Here is a 25,998-nt window from a genome sequence, read left to right on the forward strand (position 1 = left end):
GATGTTTGGCCATGGAAGTGATTGGAACACCTGAATTCAAGGATTTGGATGGGTGAGTGAAAACTGATGTAATTTAGTTTATATGTTAAATGAAGTGTGCATTTATTTCTGTTTTTACCATGTTTCTGCAAAAGAACAAACAATGAAAATGAAAATAACCAAAGTCAGCCATACAGGTTAAAGACAAATATATTCTTTGTATTTATTCAGGTTTAAATGATTAGTATTCAAAAAGAGAAGCATACATGGTAAAAAAAAAAAAAAAAAAGACAGGACTGTCTTTTTCGTATTTTGTTGTTTTTTTGTTAAATATTACACAAAATAAATAAATTTGAAGAAAAAACATGATAGTGTTAGACTTGTTGCTGTGTTGGTACCTCCGTGACTGAACACAACCTTTTTTCCCTGCCTGTCTCGTCTTTTCCTTCTGTCAGTCACCTTTCTGCTAATACTTCCTCTACCTTCCTCTCCTTTCCCACGTTTTCTCTTTTGTCATTTCTTCCCAGTCACTGACTTCACATGTACACAAATCTAAAAATGTGAGTTACTGTATCACATTTTGGCACAGAAGTAATTTCTTTTCATATTTTTACCATGCCAGTGTACTTTATAACTTAAAACAGAAAATAATATATACATTGTATAGTGATATATCTTATTTCTTTCTTTAAAAATAGAAATGTCTTTATCCAACTGAGATAAAATGTCCATTTGTTTCCTTTCTTTTCCTCCTCAGTGCATCATACTGGTCAGGTTTGGATCTGTCCAATGTAGCCATCACTGTAGTTTCAAAAACGTCCACTAGCCTGCAGTCTGCACAGCTCTCCCTTGGCTGGTTTGCCCAATCATCGTGGTTGTACCACGATAGGCAGGAAGTGAGTGGCTGTGTTTTTCCTCCGTGTCTTCTTTCCTTTCATTGGCTTTCCCTTGGCGTTCAGTCCCACAAACATGCGTTTGTCCTTGTTGAGCCACTCAGCTGAAGCGTAGGTGTTGTACTTGTTCTCCTCGATGCGTTCAATTAGACGGCAGTCTGGACCATACTCCCTCTGCGGAGGAGAAGATTATAGATTATATTTAAAGTCTGGTTATAAATGTTGCTTTTTAAGGTTTTCTTCTTTGCACCTCTACTCTGTGGACAGTGACTTGAAACTTCTATGCCAGATGTGTCTGTGTAGGTTTTCAGTCATCCAGATCATGGTAGCCTTAAGTGCTTGAGTTGAAGGTAACTGGACATTGGGTGGGTCAAACACCACCAGCTTTTAGAACTGAAATAACCTCTTGGATGAGAAGTGAAATGTCTTCACAAACAAAGTTCAATGTGTAGCTTTTTTTTTTTTTTTGACCCTTGTACAGCCATAGCTACAAGATAAACTGTACTGGTTGGTCAATTTGCTGCAATTCAATCAAATTTTTACCAGTCAATCACCAAGAATGCTTTCACATCTACATTAAAAGCCTTCTATTACATTATTTTTGGCAGTGGGAGGGAAAAGACTACCTGTTTTTCACAGCTTAATATGCTGCACAGACAAGCTTTTTATATTTAATTTGGATGATATGACAAGCAGGGACATTGTGGACAATTAAATTGATTTAGAGATGAGGTGCAACATTCTTTGTTTGTTTGTTTTCTTAATGGATCTTCAGGGCTTTGTCAGAGCACAGCAATAACCTGGCAATACTTCTTATGACAACATGCAACAACAAATGGTCAGCCATTGCTTAAGAACAATCTCCACTGCCTTCTCCAATTGTAAAGGCTGGACATGAAATCTGGATTGTTGTAGTTTGGATGGTTGTATGGTGGTGGGATGGGTTGTGGGCTGAGAGGTTAGTGTAACTTCTCAAAGGTTCAGGCTTAGTGCCAAGCAAAGAGCATCGTGACACTAACTTTGTGGCTTACATTACCGCAGTGGCCACCCACTGGTAAATGAAGAGAAAATGATCTGAGAGGGATTCATTTGTAAGTTTACTGGAAGCTGCCCTCCTGCTTAGGGCTAACAGTTGATATTCGCAAGCAAAAATGTACTTGCTACACACACACACACACACACGCACACTCTCTAATGGCCAGTATCTCTCCCTCGCGCTCTCTCCACCACAGCTGTTCAAATTGGATCCAGAAGTAAAACTGAATGTTCCCAGAGCAAACTGAGAATATTTTATGAACAATATGCAGTACAGTTAAATAGTGTGCGTGCGCGTGATGTAGGAATCTAAGTCGGTTTAAAGTCACATGGGTACAAAAAGTAAGTCCCCATATTGTAAATGGTTTAGTTTTAAGATGAAGATGTGTTTAAAGGCTAAGGTTAGAGTTAGGGAAGTAGCAGCTATGGTTAAGGATAGATTTAGTCTCAAAATGAAATGAATTTTTATTTCAAAGTAATGAAGTGATAATTACATCAGATCTTAATAGACAAGAAAATCTTGTGGTGGTGTCACCTACGAGCTTTAATCTGCCAATCTGAAACAATGAATTCAATTGATTACCACCGGATAAAGAAGTCACTGTGTAAACCCATCAAGTGTAATCGAATGCCTGCCCTTCGCCGCTGTGCTACTATGGCTTGTGTTGCGCTGAGGAGAAGACGTCATGGGAATTCAGTTTCAGGCCATGCAACAAAATGCCTCTTTTTATTTTCTGTCTTTTCTACCGTGTGTCATTTCATCTGTTGTGCGGCTCCACAGAGACATGCTGAAAATCAGGTCTTTCAAAGTAAGGAAAAGAGGGGTGGGGGTGGGGGGAAGGAGATAGAATCAAATGAAGAAAAGAAGGGAGAGGGAGAGGGGACAGATAAAACGAGGGCTGCTGTACCCAGAGAGACTGAAGCAGAACAGAGAAACTGAAGGATTGTGTTTCCTGGTTCTGAATGGAGCGGAGAGGAGAGGTAGGTAGAGGAGAGTAACTGTGGTTCCTATTTCTGGAACAGTGAATCTTATAGCCTTGTCCATTGTTTTATAAAGCATTCACGAAACTTCAAAGCCACAGAGCCACCACTTTAGAGAGAAAAATGTCTTTTTTCTTTTTTTAATTTTACCATCATCAGTTGAATTTAACAATCAGAAAACTGCAGAAATGTTATTGCAAAAAGTAAATCTGAAGTAAAGTAAATCTCTTAAAGTGGACTCGTATACAAAGGTGATTGAGTTGCTCTTAAATGTAGTTAAGAATTTCATCCAAACCAATTGATGGGCATCCTTGTGAATTACAGGGTACAGCTCTCTTATTGGGATATGCAACTTTTTGAATCTTCTGAAAAGTTCTGGCCTTGTAGACTGTTGCTGGACCATATTTGCACAGGGGCATAGCATGGTAAAGTGCATAGAGGTATGATATAAATCATATTGTCTAACATCTACAACACTCGGTTTCAGTTTTTTCTACTTTTACTGTGGATCTACATTATTTCATAGGGGTATATCCTTAAAATGGTTTTCTCGGGCATCTCCACCCACCAGCTGTTCAAACCTTCTGTTTGTGAGAAACAACCAATCAGAGGAAAGTTGGCTTAAAGGGAGAGGAGGTGAAACGATTTGTTGTAGAGAGTGGATGAACTGATTGGCTGCACCAAGGCTCAGCATGAGATAAATAAGGATGTTTATGAACTTTGACTCTAAAGCTACCCTATTAGACTCCAAGAATAAAACATATTACAGGTATGTCTACGTTAAATAAAAAGGACAGGTCAAAAAGTTAAACAGTGCTAAGACTTACCGCTCCATATAGAACTCCGTTCTTCCTGATTGCCAGGTAGTGGTTGCTGCTGAGGCCCCTGATGGCCACCACTCCCACATCCACTGATTTGATCTCCAAAATACCTGGTGCAGCAGGGACAGGGAGACAAATAGGTCAGCTTTTGTGTGGGTTATTTACTCAGATAGTTACATTTTTTTTAGTTATAGTCTGGAACAGGACCATGGAGAGGTTCCAGGTTCCTTTTATTTATATTTGGCTCCATCTGTCTCCAAAAGCAAGAACTTTTCATTACATTACATTTATATTCAAGCACTGAAAGTCTTCACATCTGACACCATAAAGTTGTTACCAATGACAGTATGTAACAGAGAGATGGCATCAAACAGAAGAAAAGTAAGTATTTGGCACCAGTGCTTTTAGTTTGAAATGTGAAAAAAACAAACTGTATTTTTGTCTGCATGCCACAGAAGGCTGCTACAATTGTATATATTTTAATTAATTAATTTTGCAGTATTTTTTTTTTAATCTCAGATTCTCTCACAAGTGAACTCTAGTGCCCCCCACCCCCACCGTGTGACAAACCTCAGCCCGGCCTCTTGCCCCCTGCTCATTTGCTGGTTAGCTTGTGGGCTGTATGCTCTGGGACCAAGGTGTTAGCCAGGAAAAAACATTTCTGCGTTCTGTGTTTGTTTTTCTGACCAGGGGAGTGCAGGCAGGCTGGCAGGCACACGGACAGGACGGAGAGAGGCTTTCTGCCTGCCAGACTGGCAAGAGGTCAAAGCATTCGTATCAGTTTTCAAGCCTCAACCAATTACTGATTTAAGCTGTGGTTGCCGGCCCTTTCTTCTCACCCTAAAGTCAGTTACACCAGGCCATAAAATGATCAGAGGATGAGGTGATTAGCTGAAGAGGCAGTAGGAAGGGGAGACTGGTTGCAGAAATTCCCAGGATAGAAAATTAGGATAACTCTTATAATTATTATAATATTTCTAGTGGTCTCTTTCAGATAAACTAAATTAAATGCATATTTTCATAAGTTAGCTATAATTTGGTTGTGAGGTAGTTAAAAAAAAAAAGCATGAATGTTGTGTCTCTCAGTTTGTCCTCTCAACTGCCTCATGCCTGTCTTTTAACTAGATGACCCTTCGCTGCCCTTAACCTTCTTCTTATATACTCAGAGATTTAGAACTTCCTGCAGCCTTCTGATTTTTATAATGGTCAGATCTGAGGGGATTTGAGGGGAGCCTACAGCTCAGTGTTATACAAAATCTATATAAAGGTTGTATCTCTTTCAGTGACTGCACTTTATCATTTTCTAGTTTCTCTTAATTGTCATTGCAAAAGGATTTTTAGAATGAACAAGGCCTAAAATCCACCTGATGAAATGTGATTTTTTAAAAATTGCATTTGGTCATCGCTTTAAATGTTGTGCTTGTCCGATGCATTTATCTTTGCAGATCACTCGCATGGCCGACTGTTAAATTTCAAGAACTTTAAGAAGATTTTTGTAGCTCCGTGGTGCATCATGCAGGCGTGCTGTGTGAAGTCCATTACTCACACAGGCATGTGCCACAACACAGCGCTAATCTATCAGGTTCAAAATGTTCCAGCTGACATTTCTGAGCTGTGATCCATTAAAAAAAAGATCTGTCTGTGCTGTGCTACAGGCCGGTCCACCTGTTCAAACCCTCCTCCTCCCATTTGATGTGGTTTGTCTAAAACCAAAAGCACAGGGCTCTTTTATGGGCCCTGCACCAGTTACCAGAAGCAGCCTGTGTGCCTGTGAGTGAAAAAGCCTGGCTGCAACAAAAGGCTTAAATTGCAGCAACAACAGTTGGCAGTAATGCGAGGAGAAAAAACAGGACCTGAGCTTGTGTCAGACTAACTTTAACCTCTGGGCCTAAGCTGCCCTTAAAATTGCATTTTATTATTTTACCCTCTCACTCAACACCTTGCCTTTTTGGTGTCTTGTTAATGTGCATTTTTTTTCTGTTAATTTTTTTCTCTCTGTTATTTCCCTCCCTGCACCCCTTGGATCTCAGCCCAACATCTTTATTATAAATTATGTTTTAAGTGCAAAGAGGAGTTTTATGATCTGGCACTAAAAGCAAAAAAAAAAAAAAAAAAAGGCACAAACTTTACTTAATTTAAAAGGCATGGTCATTTGCTGCTCTCAACATTTTTTTTAAAGAACTACCAAAGGCAAAACATTCGTGTGTAACTGGGCAATAGTTCAACTTTCATAACAGCACGCCAAAATGGTCTCTGCTCGTCAGACTGTAACTGACAGAGCTACGAGTTTGAGTAAACACAGCCCGGCCTTCTAACAAGGAAGAAACTGTTCATTAACTGCTTCATAATGACCTTAACAGTGTTTAATTGCCAAATCTGAGCTCACAAGAACAGGTTTCATGAATTTAAGCCATAATGACTGATTTTCCATAGTAATTGCTGAATTGACTGATCATGATTGTTGGTGATGTTTTAATTTTCCACATTTTTTTGGGGGTTTCTATTGTTGTTACAATAGGTCCCTCAGTCTCTCCAATTTCTGCTTAAAAGGCAAGAGGATTTCTCAACCAGATTTCCATCTAAATTTGACAAAAAACTTCAACCAGATTTACATAACCAAAGAAAATGGGAATAAGTGTTGAGTTTTTCCATCTGCTGCCGTTTGTTCACCCTAGTGGACCGACTATCAATCAGCCGTCAGTCGACTGATATAAAACCACCACAGAAGAAGAAGGTGCAATGAAGCAGTAAAGTATATAAAGGACAGACGTAGCATCCAGTTCAGAAAAGTGAAGCCAGCGCTACAGTAAGTGTCTTACACATGCATTTTGGTAATGGTCAGCAATTCTACCATTTGCGAAATGAGGTCTGATTTACTGTAACAGACGTCTGTGGGGAAAAATCCTGTTGCTCACTCGATTCATCATCTCATTACTTAATGTTAAGTTTCGAGTCTGTTTTTTAACACAGCACTGGAATAAGGTCGGGCGTGTCTGTCGTCTCCAGTGGAGGAGAAGCTTTAAAAGACATATAAGCCACATGCTTTACCGATGTCATGATTAACTTGCCATGTCTTTCCCACCTGTCCCATTTCCTATTTGTAATTTTCCACTTTTAAACAAAGTGCATGAAAACAGAAATTAAAGCAAGGGAGATGTGCATTTTCATCCATCTGTTTTCATTTCTTCCCGTCGTCTTTACTACAGTGCTCTTTCTGTTTTCATCTGTTATCACTTTTTCTTTGCGCTAGAACCTCTTGGTTCTTCCTCATCCTCGTATTATTTCCCATACAGGTTGCAGTCACACTTGGCTTTAAAGCTGTGTTTGTTTCCCAGTTAAGTTAAAGCTGTTGTTACTAGTGTGTTGATCTTATAGAATGGAGTCACTGGATAGGTAGCCATAGGGTTATTGGTAATAGAAAGTCTAGGTTAATATGTTAATATGTCAGTGTTTACACTGTAAAATACTTTTGAAATCAGCAGATTCAAGATCAGCTTCACTCTTGCATTACAAAGTACATATTCTACTGTGCAATATAACTCAGCTGCTCTATTGTATTATATAATATATATATTATTATATTGTACTTCTGCATATTACATGTGCAGGCACCTCTAGGATTGATACAAATTTTGTACTCTGTGCAATGACAATAAAATGAATCAAATCTAATCTAAAGATGAAGCATCAGACTGAGAGGTACATTCTGTCCCGATCATTAGGACTTCTAGCTGATGCAGATCAGCAGGGTCACACAAATATTAAAAAGACGCACTCACACACAGGAACACACACACTGGCAGACCTCCCACCGACCCCTGGTCAGCCACTTCTGGAAACATGGTCAGTTAGACTCCAGCTGAACCTAAAGGTTACAGGAGGTTGTGAAAATGTTTCCACTGTTTATCCAGGGGCTTTTTGAAGATTATACTGTGGTTGTTCACTTTGTGACCTCGACACGGTGACCAGCTGTGAGTGGGTCTACTGCGTGTCCACAGCTTGGAGAGGGCTTGCTCTGCATTGTGAAACATTGTCACTTGTGGAGTAGTTTGTGTCATGAACTCCTCTTTGTGAGCAGGAGTGGAAATAGCTTTTGTTCTTTTATTCTGCCTCCAATGCTCTGATATTTGGATGAACCTCTGACTTTGCTATTTTTACTTCAGCAGTGACTGATTTCTCTCACCCTTTTTAGATAAATGCAACATCCAGGAAACAAAATTCTCATGAAGAAAAAAAGACCCTATTATGTATTTCTTTTAAAAAAGATTTAATAGGAACCTTTCATGCGCTGAGGTCTAAACACTAAGATCATTTTTCTCTTTGAAACAAGCAGCAGAGTGACTGACGACATTTCGTATTCACAGTGACATGAGAGTTTACATACAGGCAACCACCAAAGACTCCAAAGAAAAGAAAATCCAGTGGGAAAAGATACAAAAGAACAGAAGAATTCAAAAAGGGGGGAAATACACCACCAAATCAGATATTTTTTTGGTCACAAAAATAGGAAAAAAAATGTCCTTTTAATTTGGTGCGGCCTCGGAGGCCACATTTTTATCAGGATTAGACTATTTTGTTTGCATTATTTATTTCTCTCTTTGTTCTCTCTCAGACTTATAAACAACCATCTCTCAGTTGTGCAGATTGCTTGTAAAGATATTGGGTTTAGGGCAGAAACTGCAGTATGTTGTGTATTTTGGGGAGCACTGAGGTATTTGTTTAGACTGATGTGGTTGACAGCAGTATCTTCTTGTGTTAAGTGGCCACATCTAAGCGCGCCGAGCTGACAGACTACATGAACGCTGAGAGAACAGAGGCCTGTTTCTGATTTCCAATATGATGAGAATTTTTCTACAAATGGAACTTTTGGTAAATTGATTTCCTTTCAGATTTTATTTTGCACATATTTGATTTACGGTGTAAACATTAGATTAAATAAATGATGTTTGGCCTTTTCTGTTTGACCTGCACTCGCTGTATTAGATTACTCTCGCCTGGGCAGTGGTTTTATTTCCTTTCCTGACTGAAGCGTTCACATCAACATGTAGAGAAATAGAGAAAACCGCACACTGTTAAAACTACATCTGATTTCACGACTGGCCTTGCTATGATCGCCTGAGTGAAAACATTTAAATGCCAGAGGTCTAGCCAAGAGATAACATGAAGTTTGTAATCAGTGAGACCAACAGCAAGTCACGCCCGCTTAAGAGCAGCCAGGAGAAATTCACGGTGATGTTAACCATGATTTGATTGAGAGGAAAACCACCTGAGAAACTGTGATTCCTTAAACGCGGTTGACTTTGTAACATGATAAAGTGCCTGAGCTGCCAGTTTCTGTCAAAACCATTCACAGGCCTGACACAGCAGGAGTCATGTTTTCAGGCAGAGTGCTGTGACGGTCGTCTGCATTTCACACATTTTTCATTTACAGTTCAGCTGCCAGCGCGGTGTTGCCCAACTGTTGTGGTTAGAGTTGTTGCCGATGGACTCTCAGCGTTTAGAGATCTTCCTTATATTACACCACTAATATTACCCGCTGACATGCACAAAAATTATTCAGCTCGACACATCCGCTCTCTGCTCTGCTCTTTCTTCTTTGTCTCCGCTTGCACATGTATTAATGTTTGTACACATTCAGAACACACACACTTTAATGCACACAAGCACACACAGAGTAATGAGCCGGCATTCCTGACAGCTCTGTTTAAACAACCAGACTGTTCAGATGCTTCTCCGGCCTCAACTCAGAGCACTACCTTTGATGACTCCATTAAGGGGGCTCAATTTTATGCAGTGTGTGTGTGTGTGTGTGTGTGTGTGTGTAGCAGGGTTAGGGGTGAGGTGTGTGTGTGTGTGTGTGTGTGTGTGTGTGTGTGTGTGTGTGTGTGTGTGTGTGTGTGTGTGTGTCTTTGGTGGGGGCTTATCCTAAAGCACGTGGTGTCTATATGGCAGCAGCCCTGGATGTTATCTGTCACAGATGCTATTCTCCACCTCCCACTGCTTTACTGGCCGTGAATTCAGCCTGTTCAGAGGCACCAGGCTCGCACAAACATGACACTTTCTGCATTGGGCTTCATCTGAACATTTTACAGCATCTCTACTAGTAGAAAAAAATCTTGTAAAAATATACTATAATATAGTTTCTTAAAAAAAACTTTCAGAGGGTAAGTATTCCTTGAGTAAATAATTGGTGTGTTAAATGACCAAAAAGGAAACAAAGAAATGTGTTTTATATCTGTGGATGTCTAAAGTCAAAAAGCCAACGATATTCAGTGTGATTCTGCATGACAAAGAAAAGTCCTGAATCCTCATCTCACCAAAAATCATGAACCAAAGTTTCATATGTCCAGTCATTTGCCATTTTCTGTCCATCAACCATTCAAATGTCTAATGTTTTTACATCTAAAGAGCTGAATACAAAGTTGACGTGTCCAAAAAAAGAGGTCACTGTTAAGCACAGTTGATGGCTCAGTCATGCTAGAGTAAAAGCAGGAAACATCAGTGTTTGTCTCATGATTGCACTAAATTTTTTCGCATTTGGTGACCGATTGCAATTAGACAATGCGACCACTTTCATTTGCAAGGCAACTGCACAGGTTGCCTCCCACTAGGTAACCTGTGCAATTGTGGTCCAGGTGACTGCAGTCTCTCTCTGACAGATTGGCACACATTGCAATTAATCTGATCAGTCTGCACCGAATGGGCAACAGCATTGATTTATCACAGTTAACTGTTGATTCACAAAAACACTGCGTGTAATTGCCAAATTGACTCAACTGCTTACTGATACCAGACCAGTTCAGACTGACTGATATCTTATCGCTGTCTTGATTGCAAGTGGTTGCAGATCTAGTCCCTGTCCTTGAAAGGCAACGATACCCCAATTTCATTACACACAGGATAATTTTATTCATGCTATGGTCTCCAAACACTGTTTTCCCAACTGTGACTGTAGCATAATGGTGTAATGATGGACTGTTCAGCTGTGACTGAATTAATGTGTACAGTAAATGCAGGGTTACCTTATTTAATAGAAATGTATTTTACTGCAGTTTCTGTCCATTTGATAAATAAAAATGTTCTTTATACTTCAATAAAAGAAAAAATGGTTAAAATAATGATATTTTTCTTCAGATTGTGCAATTTTTGACTCAAGTACTTTCTGAATGGGCAATGTGTTTGCATTGATGCTGTCAATTATTCCATATGAATAATATGAACCTTTGCGGGCAGGTAAAATGTAATGTCTCGTGATATATCTAAAACTTCTACCCAAATTTTAAATAAGCCGGTCCACATTGCAGACGATCTTTCAATCAACATATTTGTAACCCCTTTGCCAGTGCATGAAAATAAAAAATTCATCCCAAACTTTTTATAGTCGAGTAAGAATCTGAGCAGTTACTGAAACCTTGTTGTGTATCTGAGTATCTCCTCCTGCTTTTCATTCTGTCTCACCCACTCTCCAGTATACGTAAGATTGTGTTCTTCAGGAATCATCCACAAAATATACACAATGAAAAAGGTTTTGCGGATAGTAATCGACTCTTGATGTTTGGCCCTCTCTTCGCTGAGCTGAAGTGCTCCAAAGCAGCGGAAGATCTTACAAAAACATAATTTGTTGCTGAAAGACTTTTGTTTAAGGTGGTGCCCAATTGGGTTTGTGGCAGGACTGCCTTGGTCTGCCTACGGAAATCTGGCTCTTCCATCTTGTTGTAGCTGACGCATTAATCGACAAGGGAGTAAATTTATGGGAAGATATCAAGTGGTGATGACAGGAAGTGTGTAAATAGTAAAGGAAGACAGATCCTGTCATTGTCCTCAGTGACTCTTTGCAAAAAAAAAAAAAAAACCCAAAAAGTTAAACAAAAACAGCACTGAAACAAAGAAATATCTTAACGAGAAACTTTTATTAACTGTGGAGGTGTTACTGTCAGCATGCATGTGTTACTATTCCTGAGTCAGCCAAACAACAGTGAGTGCTCCAGAAATGACACCGTTTGGATAGTAATGGGTTAAAGGGCACTCATAGTCTTATCCCTGTATGTGTGAGACCACTGAATGAATGGAATATAAATAGTGAAGGGATTTAATATAGCAACTCCTACCTTTTTCCCCTCTAAATTACAACAAATTTTAAATTCTCTAATCTCTGAAAGTGGGACCTGGAGCTCCCTGGGGGGGTGGATCTGCACCAAAGAGTCTGCAAAATATTAAATGTGCTAATGTGGGGCATTTATCCCAATTAGACGCATATTGTAGCCAGTACTCACACCCACATCATCTCTGAGCAAACGCAAACTCCGATATGACTGTGATACACAAAACTGCTGTGAAAGGGTGCAAAAAGCCTTGCTGCTGCCATGTGGCTTTGCTTATTAGCCAGCTGGCTTGCAATATTAGAGAGAGTCCACATCATCAAGTGATGCTAAAAGCCTAAATGATCTAAATTGATAAAATATGCAGACAGTTGCATTCAGTTTGGTTTTCAGAAAGCCAGAATGCGTCATGTGTCATCGGGTGCTGGCACACATGAAGCGAGCGCTGAGCACTCAAACTGAAATGCTTTCACCTTAAAGGTCTGAAGCCTTTAAGGTGAAAGGTTTTAGAATACAAACAGCTCTAATTGCATCTAACAGTATGAATGGTAGTAGGGAGATGCTTAATGAAGATTCTAAGGGGAGCCTTGGAAATGCTTCTCCCTTGTAAGGGATCCCGGAACGTTTGCACCACAGATTACAGCAAAATGAGTCATAATTCAAAAGTGACATGATTTGATCCAGACTCTTGCTGCATTTGAGATGTTTAAAAAAAAAATCACAGGGAAGATGTGCAGTACGAAACCAAAACAGTTGATCACAGTCGCACATCCACGGGAAGACTCTAATTTCACTCATTTACTGTGAATGCTCTTTTCCATTATTTTTGTGTATAACTAACAAAGGGCATCCTCAGTGGGATCCTGCATGTAAACAAGATTAAAGTTGTAACTGAATTAAAGGTCAAAAGGAAGAAATGTAGATAGTATATGCTTCTTGTACGTTTTCAGAGTACAGCTGAATGTAACTGTTGATGTTGGCCCTTAAGAGCACCCGTTTCAGTTTTTCCTGAACTAGCTTCTTCAGCGATGTTTGCGCGCCCTTTTTATTTACAGCTGCTGGGGAGAAGAGTCCATGAAGATGTCAGAGTAACTTTAAATGAAAACCAATGCTGACATTAACCTCTGGTACTTCCAGTACCTCCTCATAAGTCTCTTTTATGGCCCGCACTGTTACCTTTTCCCACGATGACCCTAAATATGCTCATCAAGCATCCCATCGAGGGACAGACCAAGGCAGCAAAATAGAGAAATCCAAAAACGGAAAAGCAAAAGACTGACTTACTGGATCTCAAGATCCAGGAAGTGCCAGCACTTGTTGCATTTTTATTTGGCTCTCACCTTGCTGGCTCATTGAAGGTTTATAGATGCAAAGTATGGAGATGAACAAATGCATGTGGTTTTAAATACGTACACAGTTCAAAGCCCAAATTTATTCCACAGAAACAGTCTGATTATTGCATTTCTAAAGCATATTTGCTTTTTTTGCAACACAGAGTGCAACCCCCAGTGTTTTTGTAACAGTCCAGTTTTCCTAATGTTGTGAAAGTGTAGTAAAGTAATTTTTAACTTTTTCCTGTATTATCTGGAATTGCCCTAAAACATTTCTTTACTGTTGCAGAGAGTCCTTTATTTGTCTGGTTTCAGGATACACGCACCTAAAACAAGTTAATTTGAGTGAAGGAACATTTTACCTTTGGCACTGACTTCCAAATAGATACAAAAAGAATATCTGGATATGAATGCATCATTACAGATACAAATGTAGTGTAGACTTCATTAATTTCTGTCTCTTGGAGACTTGTGAGCATGAATTTTTTCTCTCTTAGCAACAAAAAACTGACACTGGCAGAGTGCAACCAAAAGTGATACACTACTTGTAGTGCTGACCTTTCCATTAGCAGTGCTTCCTGACTCAGGTCAATAGGTAGAGGTCAAACAAGAGGGGGCAGACCCATGTAATTATCCCAGACAGAGAAACCCTGCTCTAAATCAGAATGATATCCAGAGTATTAAGAGTCTAAAATTGTGGATTGATTCTTCCATGACAGCTCAGTGATTGATGCGTGATAGATAACCATCGGTGTGTGTGGCAGCTTTTACAATGAGAATCAAAGCTCCAGCTGCTGTCACGTTGGCACCGTTCAACAGTATCTGAGCTACTCACAAGCGCAAGTCTGCAGTCCAACTGCAAGCGCACATCCATTTATTACACTGTGTTAGTCGTTTGTTTGTAAACAAGATGTGACAGTCTGTGGACAAAATGGAGGGAAGGAAACAAGGACAGTCTTGTTCCTTACGGTCAGCGGGAGGATGGATGCTAATCACGTGGCAGCCCCAAAAGTTTTCCAAACTGAGACCAGAACGACTCATTTGAAAACGCCTTATGAGGTGAGATGGATAGATGGGCATTTAGCTCATAACATATCAGAATGCACGATTCTCTAAAGCCTGAGTGATGTGCTGGCCTCAGCTCTGACAAGATCATTAGCAAGGCTCCGCTGTGGAGGAGAGCCTCGACCCCGGAGCTGAAACTAAAACTTCTTCATCACCTCTGACACCATCTAATGACACTCATTTGCGATCTGACTTCCTGAACATTACCAGACTATTAGACTACGATAACCACGGCAATTAACCCCCTCGTTACTTTTTCAATATAATGCTTTCCTGAAGAAGTGCCACATTTTAGCAAAGGAAGTTCTCGGGTTGACTTACACACCTGAGTTTACACTCTGGAGAAACTTGAGTGCACTCTTTTGTGTGTGGGATGTTATATAGGATGTTGCATGTAGAGAAAGTTTGCTTTACATTATGTCATATGTTTCCAATAGATGCAAGCCAGAAACCGGCATCAGAGAACCAATTTGTCCAAAAATCTGCGTGTAGCTTGAAAAGCATCACAATATAAATGAGCATTGTTATAATCTGAAGTATAAAAATAAACAGAAAGTGTGTTTAAAACTTGGATGTGCACAAACACACCAGAACACTTCTGGGCAGGAACAGTCATACGCTGTCTAGAATGTGAAAACACATCCATGATCACCATTAGGGGAATAGAACTGAATTATATTCTGTTTGGTTTAGTTTGAAGGGTACAATTTATTCTTTGCTTATTTCAGAGTACAGAAAAAATGAGTATATAAAAAATGGCAGTCAGTGGGAGTATTACTGTAAGCATACACGGTGCTCTACTTGCAAGCTTGTGCATAGTCATACTACATAAGAACTAGCACCTGAACATACAGTATGGTTTGATATTGGACAGACACACACATTATTTAATTACCAAATTCACAACCATCTCTCAGTCTGAAACATGTTGAACATCTGCACTTACCATCAGGTCGATACAGCTTGATGAAATGCTTTCTAAATATGCTGCCAAGACAAAATATGGCCTGAAAGGTTTAACCTGCATGACCATGTTCTCATATTAAGATTTCCTTTTCTCCCTGGAAGGTTCTTACCTATTTCCTAAAATAATCAAGTGGCAAGAGCTGCTGAAATTGATGGATTGTGCCTCTAATGCCATGACCTGATGCCATTATAGTTAGTGACACGTTGCAACCTAATGGCTGAGCTCTTTCTGTGCATGTGTGCAAAAGGTGTGCGTGTGTGTGTGTGTGTGTGTGTGTGTGTGTGTGTGTGTGTGTGTGTGTGTGTGTGTGTGTGTGTGTGTGTGTGTGTGTGTGTGTGTGTCAGAGAGGACTGCAGGCGAGGGGAGGGAGGAAGAGACGCTAATTGAAATTCCTTCAGCCATGTCTGGCAGAGCCTTGGTGTCTGAGTGGCACACACACGCACACATATTCACACTGGCCCTGGCCCTAATAAAAGTGGGCTTTGCCATATGGAGGCCATGTGCAAGACTGGCCTCTCTGTGCTCAAGCATGTGTATGTGTGTGTGTGTGTGTGTGTGTGTGTGTGTGTGTGTGTGTGTGTGTGTGTGTGTGTGTGTGTGTGTGTGTGTGCAGCAGGCGAGGCTTGTGCAGCACCAGAACCTCGCGTACAGATGCATGCACCGCTGTGACATGTGTATGAAGGTGTGTGAGTGATAAAGACCAGTTTAGAACAAGTACACAGACACTTGACATCATGCATTTCAAAAAAAAAAAAAAAAAAAAAGAACTATGCAGTAATGCAGCTAGTGCCTGTTCTGTAATAATAAAGACATTAGCTCGTGTTTTGGACATCACCCATCTAATTCAGTGAACTCGCTGGCAGACTGCGGGCAGGTAAATGGTGGGAGCAATGTTCTGTTCTCACTCAACAACTACTGTCAATATGTCCGTAGGCCATGCAGTTATTCTGTAGTGCTCACAGGCCAAAAGACTCTGGCAGACTTGGAGAACTTCCAGATGTGCTTAACGAGAAGATAAAACTGTGCACTACAAAATGATAACAGCTGATTTTCTGTTCTGGATCAGTCATAACTGATTATGATGAGCCTTGCAAGTCGTTAAAAGTATTTAGATTAGCTGGAGTACAGATCGGATGCTTTGAGATTTGTATGATACCATCTGGCTATTTTGCATTTTTTAAATATTTTTTTAAAGAAACCAAAATAGAGCCATTGCCATAAATTCGTTTTCCCACTTTACTTGTGTATTTTGCAGTGATGCATGCATTCATACTTTTCTCCCTTAGAAAGTACAATTGAGGTACTTCAAGGTGCTTTTAAAATACTAGAGTTACTGAGTTCCCAGCAACAGAAGGACTGGGAGTGTGAAAGAGGAACTGTGTGAATGTGAGGCTGAGTGGTGCTGACAAATAAGCATGTGTGCTCAGTGACCCTTCTCAGGATAAATAAAGGTTAAAATCAGATTTCCCTGCCCGCAAAATGCACAACCAGGGAAAAAAAAGGGAGCAGGAACCGCTTGGTTATTACTTTATATCTGAGTCAGTACAACCTCATAGTTAGCATATGTCCAACACTATTATAGGTGCAGCACAATAGCAGCAAGGAATGAGTGTACTTGTCATTCTCCGCAGGAGTTTAGTAATAGCTGTGTTTTAGATATTTCCTCAAAGGGGAAGAACTTTCTCTGGGCAATTTCTAATTGGTTCCAGTGGATCATCTCTTTTTTTTTTTATCTGCCCGGCTTACTTGTTTTTTTTCCCTCTTCTCCTCTTCTACTGTCATGCATGCATGCTCTTCTTTCCCATACTCTTTGTAGTCAGGCAATATGCCTGCCTCTACACATGGTGAAAGGGCTGCAGGCATGCAGCTCTGCTATTTGTTCTATAGCCCAGTTACCTGTCTGAAAGTGCATGGTTGACCAGAGAGGAGAAGCAAGGAAACATCAGTTGCCACTGATAAACACACGAGATGAAGTGGAAGACAACCAGTGTGGCTTTTAACACAGAGGTCTCACTGACAGATACTGAGGATGTGTTTGGCCGCTCTTGTATTATCTTTGATTGCCTTCAAAAAGTCTAAAAAGAAAGATTTGTCTTGAATATCAAATTGATTTTCACAAGTTGCTGTTTCTGTGGTTAAAAGTTGCTTGTAACAGAAAGGATATGCAGACTCATTTCAGGACCTAAGGGAGATGACTTACTGTATGGATCGTCCTCACTTTTGGTGCCGTTAACCTTTCCCTCCTTGCCAATGCGAAGGAAGAATTTCTGGTAGGAGAACAGTTTCCGCCTGCGCACGTCTCCTTGTAGATGCTTGTAGCTGCTTCGCACGTGCCGGCCGATGACCGTCGCGGACGACGATGACACATTGGTCGCCCGTGGCAACCTTGCAGAGGATGCGTGAAGCGGTGTGGGTGACGAGGACGGTGGCGGATATGAGACGAAGAAGTGAGGAGAAGTCCCTCCTGGTGCATTGTGGCTGTTTTCAGATGAAAAGGACAACGGAGAGGAGGAGGATGGTCCGAGCAGGAGAAACAGGAGTAGCAAGGTGAGGGAGAGGAGTGAAGAAGGTCTGCAGCAGGGGCAGGAGGAGAACCAGGCGGCCGGTGCACCTTGTGTCACTGTCCATCTACACATGGTAGTGGAGCTGGGAGAGCTGTGGAGGTGCTCAGGGGCTGGGGCATGCTGAGCTGGGTGCAGGGAGAGGGAACGAGAGTGGGAGAAACTCCCCCCAGCTAAACCTCCTCTGTTTGGGAAACCCCAACCTCACTGGGACTGTAGGTGTTAAAACCTGTAGAACAGCTGGGGTGAAGACAGTGTGACTGCTGTGGCAGATGTAGGTTTATCAGGAATATCAGTGGTGATGTAGCGGGTGGTAATGGTGAAGCCCGCAGCGCTGTGGCTGACTCTGCTGTAGTCCTCAGTGCTGTTTATTCCTCACCAGCGCCACAGGAATGCGTCAACAACCATAACTCAGATCACCTCACAGCGAGAACTACTAGGCGCGCTCTTCAAGGACCTCTCGCCTCCACCTCTTTCCTCTCCTCCTGAGACTGCCACTCTTTGCTCCTCGTTCCTCACACAAACTCACTCAAAATCCCTTTTCAAAGTTTTAACGGGCACTCTCACGTCCAAAGACAAAAACACACACCATCAGTTCATTCATATGCTCTTAAAAATCTACTCCACACACACACGTGTCCCAGATGATTTATCTCCTTCAGTACTGGCAGGAGAAAAGCAGGTTAAGTAAAAGATGTCAAAGTGCTTAGTAAAAAAATGAAATAAATAAAACAAGCAAGAAAAAATAAAAATGCTGCTTCTCATGAAATGTCCAGGCAACAAAAAAAAAAAGAAGACGTCACAGAATCCAGACTTTCTTTTCTTCTTTTTTTCTTTGTTTCTCTTGTTTTGTCCGAGCTGGTTTGAAGTTACTTCAGTGTGTAACTGACCCCGCGAGCTCTCGTCTTTCTCCCTTCTCTTGCAGTGCGTCTGTCAGTGAGCTGAGCTCCCTGTCTCTCCTCTGTCCTTGCCTCTCAGAGTCTGAATGCTGGAGCGGCGCGTTGCCTCTCTTCTTTCCTCCCGTGTGTGGCTCCCTCTCCTTTGGCCCCCTCCCTCTTTCCTTTGCCTCTCCCTCTCTCTCTCCTATCTATCTATCAGCGGTGTTCTCCCTGGTTATCTGGAGTTTCTCTGAGGTGACTGAATCTTGTCTTTCCTTTCACCTTATTTATCTGCTGCAGTTCCCCAGATGTCATCTCTTAGTGTAATTGGACGCCTATTAAAACCACTTGGCTTTGAAGGGCTGTGTGCATTTATGTGAACGTGTGTGCATGTGTGCGTGTGTGTGTGTCTACATATGTTTGTGCGGGAGAGGGAAGCGGGGAGTGGGGGGTGGGGTGTTCTGTCCCACCCTGTTTTCGCCTTCCCTCCCTCTCCCCCATTTCTCTTTCTCCTCCCCTTCCCAGACCACTAGTTGAGCACAGCAGGTTAGAAAAAAGGAAAGCGAGCCCTTCATCTCTCCCTCTTCATTTCACAGTGTCATCCATCTTTCTGATCTTAATTTCCCCTTGATTAGGGCACTTTTTTTTCAAATGTAACAAACCGTCTGAAATACTAAACACTGGCCAAACTCCAATGCTCCAATGTTGCCTAAATACAGCCGTCAAATCTGTTTAACAATCTGCTGTAAATGGTCAGCTCATTGATGAATCTCTGACTGAATAAAGGCCAAATCATGACATCAATGTCTTGTTTTAAACCAGTGTAAAAACTTGGGATAAACAGCTAATTTTCCCTTATTGCATCTTCGTTTAGAGAGAAGAGAGAGAAGTAAAAAACTTACCCCCACCCCACCAACCCACCCATGACCCATGACACATGGTTTCCTGACAGACTTTCTCTTTCTGATTTAAAAATGCAAAAAAAAAAAAAAAAATAGTTTTGAGATGAGTCAATGTTCCTCAACTTTCCCTCAGCTGTTTTGACTAGTATGTAGCAATTCCTCGACCTCAGTCACTTAAGGCTTAATCTTCGGAACATCTCTCTGTGTTTGGGTAACAATTGGACCTTACGTGTGGTGTGCTGCATTTCACCTTTCAAGAATCCAGGTCTACTGTCTGGTTTCAGCATTGTTTAATTTCCTTTTCACATTGTCAGACAACAACCACATCTCCTCCTCTTCTTCTCTCCTTCTTAGTTTATTTGGTATTATTGCTGTGACAGTTCGCGCCTGTCAGTGGTATGCCACGGACAGATTCAAGGTAGGCGAATTCATCACTTAGATTTTTAAACAATTCCATTTGGGGATGAACCGGTGCACAGAAATAACCGTGTAAGAACAACCTGTAAACTTACAGTCAGCCAGTATTTCCCTCTGTGGTGGTAACTCTAGCTGAGAACGGACAGATGTTGGGTGCTGCCAGCAATCTGTCGTTCATGTCAGCTTTACAGCCTTGTCTTTCCCACTGAGGTCCCGACTTCCCAGATGGTGAAGATTGATTTGGTGAAGGCCAACCTCTCTACAGAATGTCATGATGAAATGATGATCAGTCACTGTATAAATTTAGTACTTATTTTTAAGTAATAGGCAACAGACAATCCTGCATGTGCACTGCACTGTTTTCACTTTTTCCTCTGGTCTTCTCTTTTTATGGACTTGAAAAAGGAAGACTGCAACTAATTATTTTCATTCGTTTTCATTAGTATGTTTGCCTCAAATCATTTCATCCATTAAATGGGAAAAATTTTACTCATAGTTTTCAAGCTCGATATAATCTTCTTTGCAATGATGGTAAAAATCCAGCTGGGATATCGTCCACAGCTGGACATCTGACTGGTTCTCACTTTTGGACATAATTTGTTGTAGGTGCTGCCTGACATGTGTAATGTGCAGAAAAACACTACATGTACTCATGGCTGAAAACTTAATGGGCAGTTATTCGCACTGTTCTCACATGGATGCAATCAGGCATCACAAAAACTTTGCAATGCTGCAATCGCACAGGCCTAGAGCATACCTGTCAAGTCTCCCATTTTGGCCAAGAAACTACCATATTTTACCCCTCTGTCCTGCCCCCTCCCATATTAGTATTTTCCCGTAAATTTCCCATACTATAATGGGTAACGCTTTCTTTTAAGGCCCGCCCTTAGGCCGTAACTATCCTGTAAGTAAATTTTAGCTATGTGGAATTACACCGTAATTATTTTTAAATCCGCCGTAATTATTTTTAATTACGCCATTATTATTTTTAATTCAGTCGTAGTAAAAATAATTACGGCAGAATTAAAAATAATTACGGCGGAATTTAAAAATAATTCAGCCGTAGTAAAAATAATTACGGCGAAATTAAAAATAATTACGGCGTAATTCCACCAGTGACGTGCGGTGAGGGTCGTGACTGGTGAGGCACTGACGTCATCACATCAGATTTACAAACATATAGCTTATTCACCATTTGATTGGCAACAGTTGTTTTGTTTAACATTAACATAGTCTGAAGCAAACCTTTTAGCTCCGGTGTTGGTCTTCCTTTAATTATTATCTTCTGCTTCGATTGAAAGTCCAGTTTAGAAAATTCTTTCAGTTGAGTTATGTAATCTTCCATGTTGAACATAAGGCCAAGCAACAGGAAAAACTAACTGGCCTTGCTAACTGTTTATGGTAGCTTGCCGCCGAGGAGTCGTAGAGTCCCTGGGATCACCAGCGCCCCCTACCATGAGGCACGAGAACTGCGTGCCTCACCTAGTGTCTCTTCGCAGCAGTTTCATGATCGCTCAACACAAGAATGCATTACACACACATACAGTTGTTAATGAAAAAACAAAAAATAAACTGTGCATTATATACACCAGCTAAAATATGGAAATTTAGTTCATATAGTAAAAGTGCAGTGAGACCGGAAAGTAATCCGGTCTCACTGCATAGCATGCCAGCACAGTTAGTAGTCATTGGCAATGACTATACTGAGCCGCACCACGGATTGCGCAATCCGTGGTGCGGCTCGCCGGGCTGGTGCCTCACCGTTCGTCTCTTAGTATTTGACCGGCAAATGCGAAAATTCAGCGATTTTGAAAAAACTAATCTAAAAATGGTGTAGTTAAATGGAAAAGAACTTTAAAATACAAATCACTGAATGAATATAACCATTTAATTTATTTTTTAATTTTATATTTCCACGATGACAGGTGAGGCCGTGCCTCACCTGCCTCCCCTGACTGCACGTCACTGAATTCCACATAACTAAAATTTACTTACAGGATAGTTACGGCCTAAGGGCGGACCTTAAAAGAAAGCATTACCCTATAATGTAATAATTAAAAAAAAAAAACATTACTGTGCCCTGTGAAAATTTCCTTTATTTTTAAATACAAATCTTGACAGGTATGGCCTAGAGACCAGTTGGTGGCCCCCTGGCAAACATCGTATGTTTGGGAATCTGTATTCCCAACAGCGGGCGAGTGGTTGCTGGATGTTGATGACTGTTGCCAAGTGAAATTGGTCACAAAGAGGGACCTGCACCAAAACCTCTGTGATTGCTTTGGTTGGTAGAAGATTGCAGCATCTGCATGAGAGACCCCAACTTGTCTGCAAATACTGAACATTTGCTCTCCGAGCTGCAGTAAAATTTGAAAACGCACACAGTTTTACTGGTGAGTAGTTTGCAAGTGTTTGCAGACAAGTCAGCAGCTTCCATGCAAACAACGAGCAACCAAAGCAATTACAAGGAGGCTTTTGGTGCAGCACAGTATAGCTCTTTGTGACCAGTGTCATGCTAGCAACTGCCAGTTACCTCCAGGAACCACTCGCCAGCTGGTCATGGAATAAATTCTTTGCTTTAGTGCTTCATTTAATCCATGTAAGCATGATTAACCCACATTTGTGACTAAAAAAAGATCTGCAATAGAAACGTGTTTAGGAGCATACATGTAAATAAAAAGTATTACAACATTAGACCCAAGCAGTCTCCATTTTCTCCATGAAAAAAATGAGTCAGTTACATTTTAATATGGAGTCTGTCTACACACAAACAGCGAAGAGCAAAGAGGCGGAGCCATTACTGAGACGGTGAGCTCAGGTGGAGTGAAAGAAAGCCTGTTTCTAGCATCCAAAACAGCAGCCCTTGTAACTGTAATCACCATTAAAACCTTTACTGGGAAATAGTTGGTGGGAGTTCTTCATCAAATCACCTGATCAACAAGCACAGGAACAGGAAGAAAAGTGAACATTTTAGCTGCTCCCATCCACCACCGTTTCATCCTACTTCCTGTTGCAGTAATATGTGCAGCAGACAGGGTTGACTCCAAAGGGGCATGGGTTGTACGAAACCATATTTTTTTCAAAGCTTTAGTAGAATTATTTTGCACATTTTGATTTAAATAAAAATAGCAATAAATTACATTAATTAAATATAATTATATTTTATTTTTCTTAAATAATCTGACTTTAATGTAGCACATAAATACACTAAAAATGTCTAGTTCTTTTGACAAATGTTGTAAACTATTAAAATATGTCAGTTTTTAAGATGTAAAGTTTTTTCCCACTTTTGAATATTTACTATTGCTCATCAATAAGACAAAAATATTCCTTAGCCGATTACTCGATTATTCGATGGAATAATTGATAGACTACTCAATTACTAAAGTAATCAATAGCTGCAACCCTAGCCTACACATTATTCCCTTGCAACTAGTTGCTGCCAGGTGGTCACCAACTGGTCTCTTGGCCTGTGTGAATGAAAGTCAGATACTGTGTTTGTGCTCTCACGTGCATCTCCATCAGGTGATGTTAGGAAGAGTTCAGTTCAGCAGTGTGTTGACTAGTTTTTCTGATCAAGCAAACTCCAAAAAACAAAAACAAAACTTTTTGCGCTCTCCGCTGTTGGCAACATTCAGCACCTCGGACAGCACTTGATACTGCGCTACTAAAATATGCTAATGCTGTAACTGAACGCTGTCATCTTTGAAATCCTACAATTCTTGCTACTGATTGACATTATTTTTCTGTTGAAGATAGAAAGAGGAGAATCTCTGAGAAAGATAGAGTACAAAGACTTCCTTCTGAGGAAGAAACTCGCAAAGTGTTGATACTTAGAAAACAGTGGAACCCCAGCAGCATGGCTTTAGTTGATGTGATGTACTGTACCAAGTTAAATAACTTTTCTTTTCATTCAGGGTAAGTCTCCAGTGATGATATAGTTTTAAGTTATGTGGTTCGGAAGGAAATGTAATTTTTTAAAATTTTTCTGCAGTCCAGCATTATTAATGTATTTTAATAAAAACAATTTAATTCTGTGAAATCAACAATACAACAATAATTTCATTTAGACTTAAAAATTGTACCTCTAAAGTGTTTGATATCACTAATGATCATTTTGGACACATTTTGCAAAGGCACTGTGCAGTTCCAGTTGGCTTTAGGAACAGCTGTGATCACAGAGGACCATGCTGTAAATTGAGCATGCTCCCTGAGACCCAAACGATTACAAAAATTAATACATTTGGCCTTGTGTAGCAAGTTTAGAGAAACTCTGAGGGGTAAAAAATAAACTTAAGGAAAGAAGAGAAAATGCCAAAAGACAGAGCGAGAGAGGGCTCTGACGTCGGGGTGTAGATTGACAATACACAACACACACATCCCCTTACACACACACACACACACACACAGTGCATCACTGATCCTTCTTTCATTGCACCGATGTTTTAACGTAAGCACACATCACTATTGAACTAATACCAATCAATTTCCGACTGATCTATTCAGTCCCTTGCCCTGCAGTCTCGTTGTTTTGTGTAACGGCCCTAACAAGACACAGATGTTGGAAGTCAGTTGTCTGTGAGGGGAAAAAAAAATGTTTCATCACACCAGAAAACAATTTGCTGGATTGAGTGAAGCACCACATATTGGATTTTTTTTCTAAACTATTTAGGAAAGCTGTAGGGGCTTCCCTCTCTGGAAAGGACTGCCATTCAAATGTTGTTTACTCTCCTTTAAGCAACATGTGATTCAAAGAATTAATGTGATTCATTTAGTCCAATTCCTTTTATAGCAAGAGAAAATATGTATATATATCCAAATACTGAATGATACATAGTATGATGCTGCTGAAAAAGTCACTTCCTGTCATCACCACAGTAATAAGTCTCATTTAGTTAGCTCATATTGTAAAAATTGTGCTGGGCTAATGATGAATTTTTTTAGATGTGGCCACATTTCTCAAAATCTTTTTCTTTTCTTGCAGGAAAGGAATGAGTCTCGTTGTCTCGTGGTTTTGGCTTAAATTCGCACTGCAGTCTGAGGCCAAACTTCAAAGTCCCGCAGAGCAGAAGTGCTGATCTGGGATCAGTATGCAAAGCTAATGGCTGTGATCTTATTTATTCCCAAAGAGCTGTGCGGATTTTAGAACAGCTAATGTGTGTGGCTTTGCACTCTCCAGCCCACATGAGCTGACGCTGGTCCCCTCCAGCTCCGTTGGTCATGCCTTGGATAAGTCTTGATTGCTCATGCCTAGGAGGAGAAAGCCATTACGGACCAGCAGTTTGGCTCAGTGATTCTAATTGTTTCATTGCGGTTGAGCTGGTGGCTTTGAACTCATTATGGTCTTCAAACTAGCTCTGCAGAAATGACCCTGGCATTTAACTTTAATTACAAGAACATTAAAGCTGTTACAGATAAAAGGAACTCTTGCGATAAGCTAACTTACAGATAAACTATGGCTGCGACCAAGCTGCTGAACAGATAATTCTCAGTGAATGCAAACCATCAGTGACAACTTTAATACTCCCAAGCACTTTGATTACAATCTGTTTTAAACAATCGTTTGAAACTTGGGGTCGCCATTTTAAACAAATCGGCACTCAGTCCCCTTTTAAAGCTGTTTTGTTGTCCCGCCCACTGAGAGAGTTCTTTTTTTCACTTCATTGTAATGCACTTGAAACGCAAACAAACATGGATCAGTGGGTTAACTGCATCAATAAGAAAAACATGGGATAAACACTTATTTGTCAGGCAGTTTGAGAAAGTACGCCAAACTCCTGACCAAAGACATACGATGTTCAGATCGCACAAACAAAGAAGTTCTGAAATGGTGGCGGGGGCAATAAGACTGGTGCTTTACTTTAAATGTGTTTTATGATTCACACACCCCAGTCCTTCCTTGATGCTGATTTCAGGAAAGCAAAAAAAAAAAAAAAAAAAAAAGTCAGGTTTATAAGTATGAACAAAAGGCAGCACTGTCTTCAACTAATAATTTCCTTCAGTTAACGTCACAGTTAAAGATCTGATGATCTGGTTTTTGTCATTGAGTGGAATGTTTTATTGTTTATAAAT

The 25,998-nt window shown here is 40.5% G+C and overlaps 1 protein-coding gene across 1 annotated transcript; it reads right to left on the reverse strand.

The window, feature by feature from the left end:
- Positions 1–299: 299 nt before the first annotated feature.
- On the reverse strand, positions 300–18,704 carry LOC115789500 (fibroblast growth factor 10-like). Its single transcript, XM_030742944.1, has 3 exons — positions 17,372–18,704; positions 3,716–3,819; positions 300–1,046 (listed from the first exon to the last, which is right to left on the reverse strand). Exons 1-3 carry the CDS (start codon positions 17,805–17,807, stop codon positions 846–848), a joined length of 741 nt encoding a protein of 246 aa, XP_030598804.1. The 5' UTR covers positions 17,808–18,704; the 3' UTR covers positions 300–845.
- Between the last annotated feature and the right edge of the window lie 7,294 nt (positions 18,705–25,998).

This window comes from Archocentrus centrarchus, chromosome 12 (genome assembly GCF_007364275.1).
Source record: "Archocentrus centrarchus isolate MPI-CPG fArcCen1 chromosome 12, fArcCen1, whole genome shotgun sequence".
Classification (NCBI taxonomy): Eukaryota; Metazoa; Chordata; class Actinopteri; order Cichliformes; family Cichlidae; genus Archocentrus; species Archocentrus centrarchus.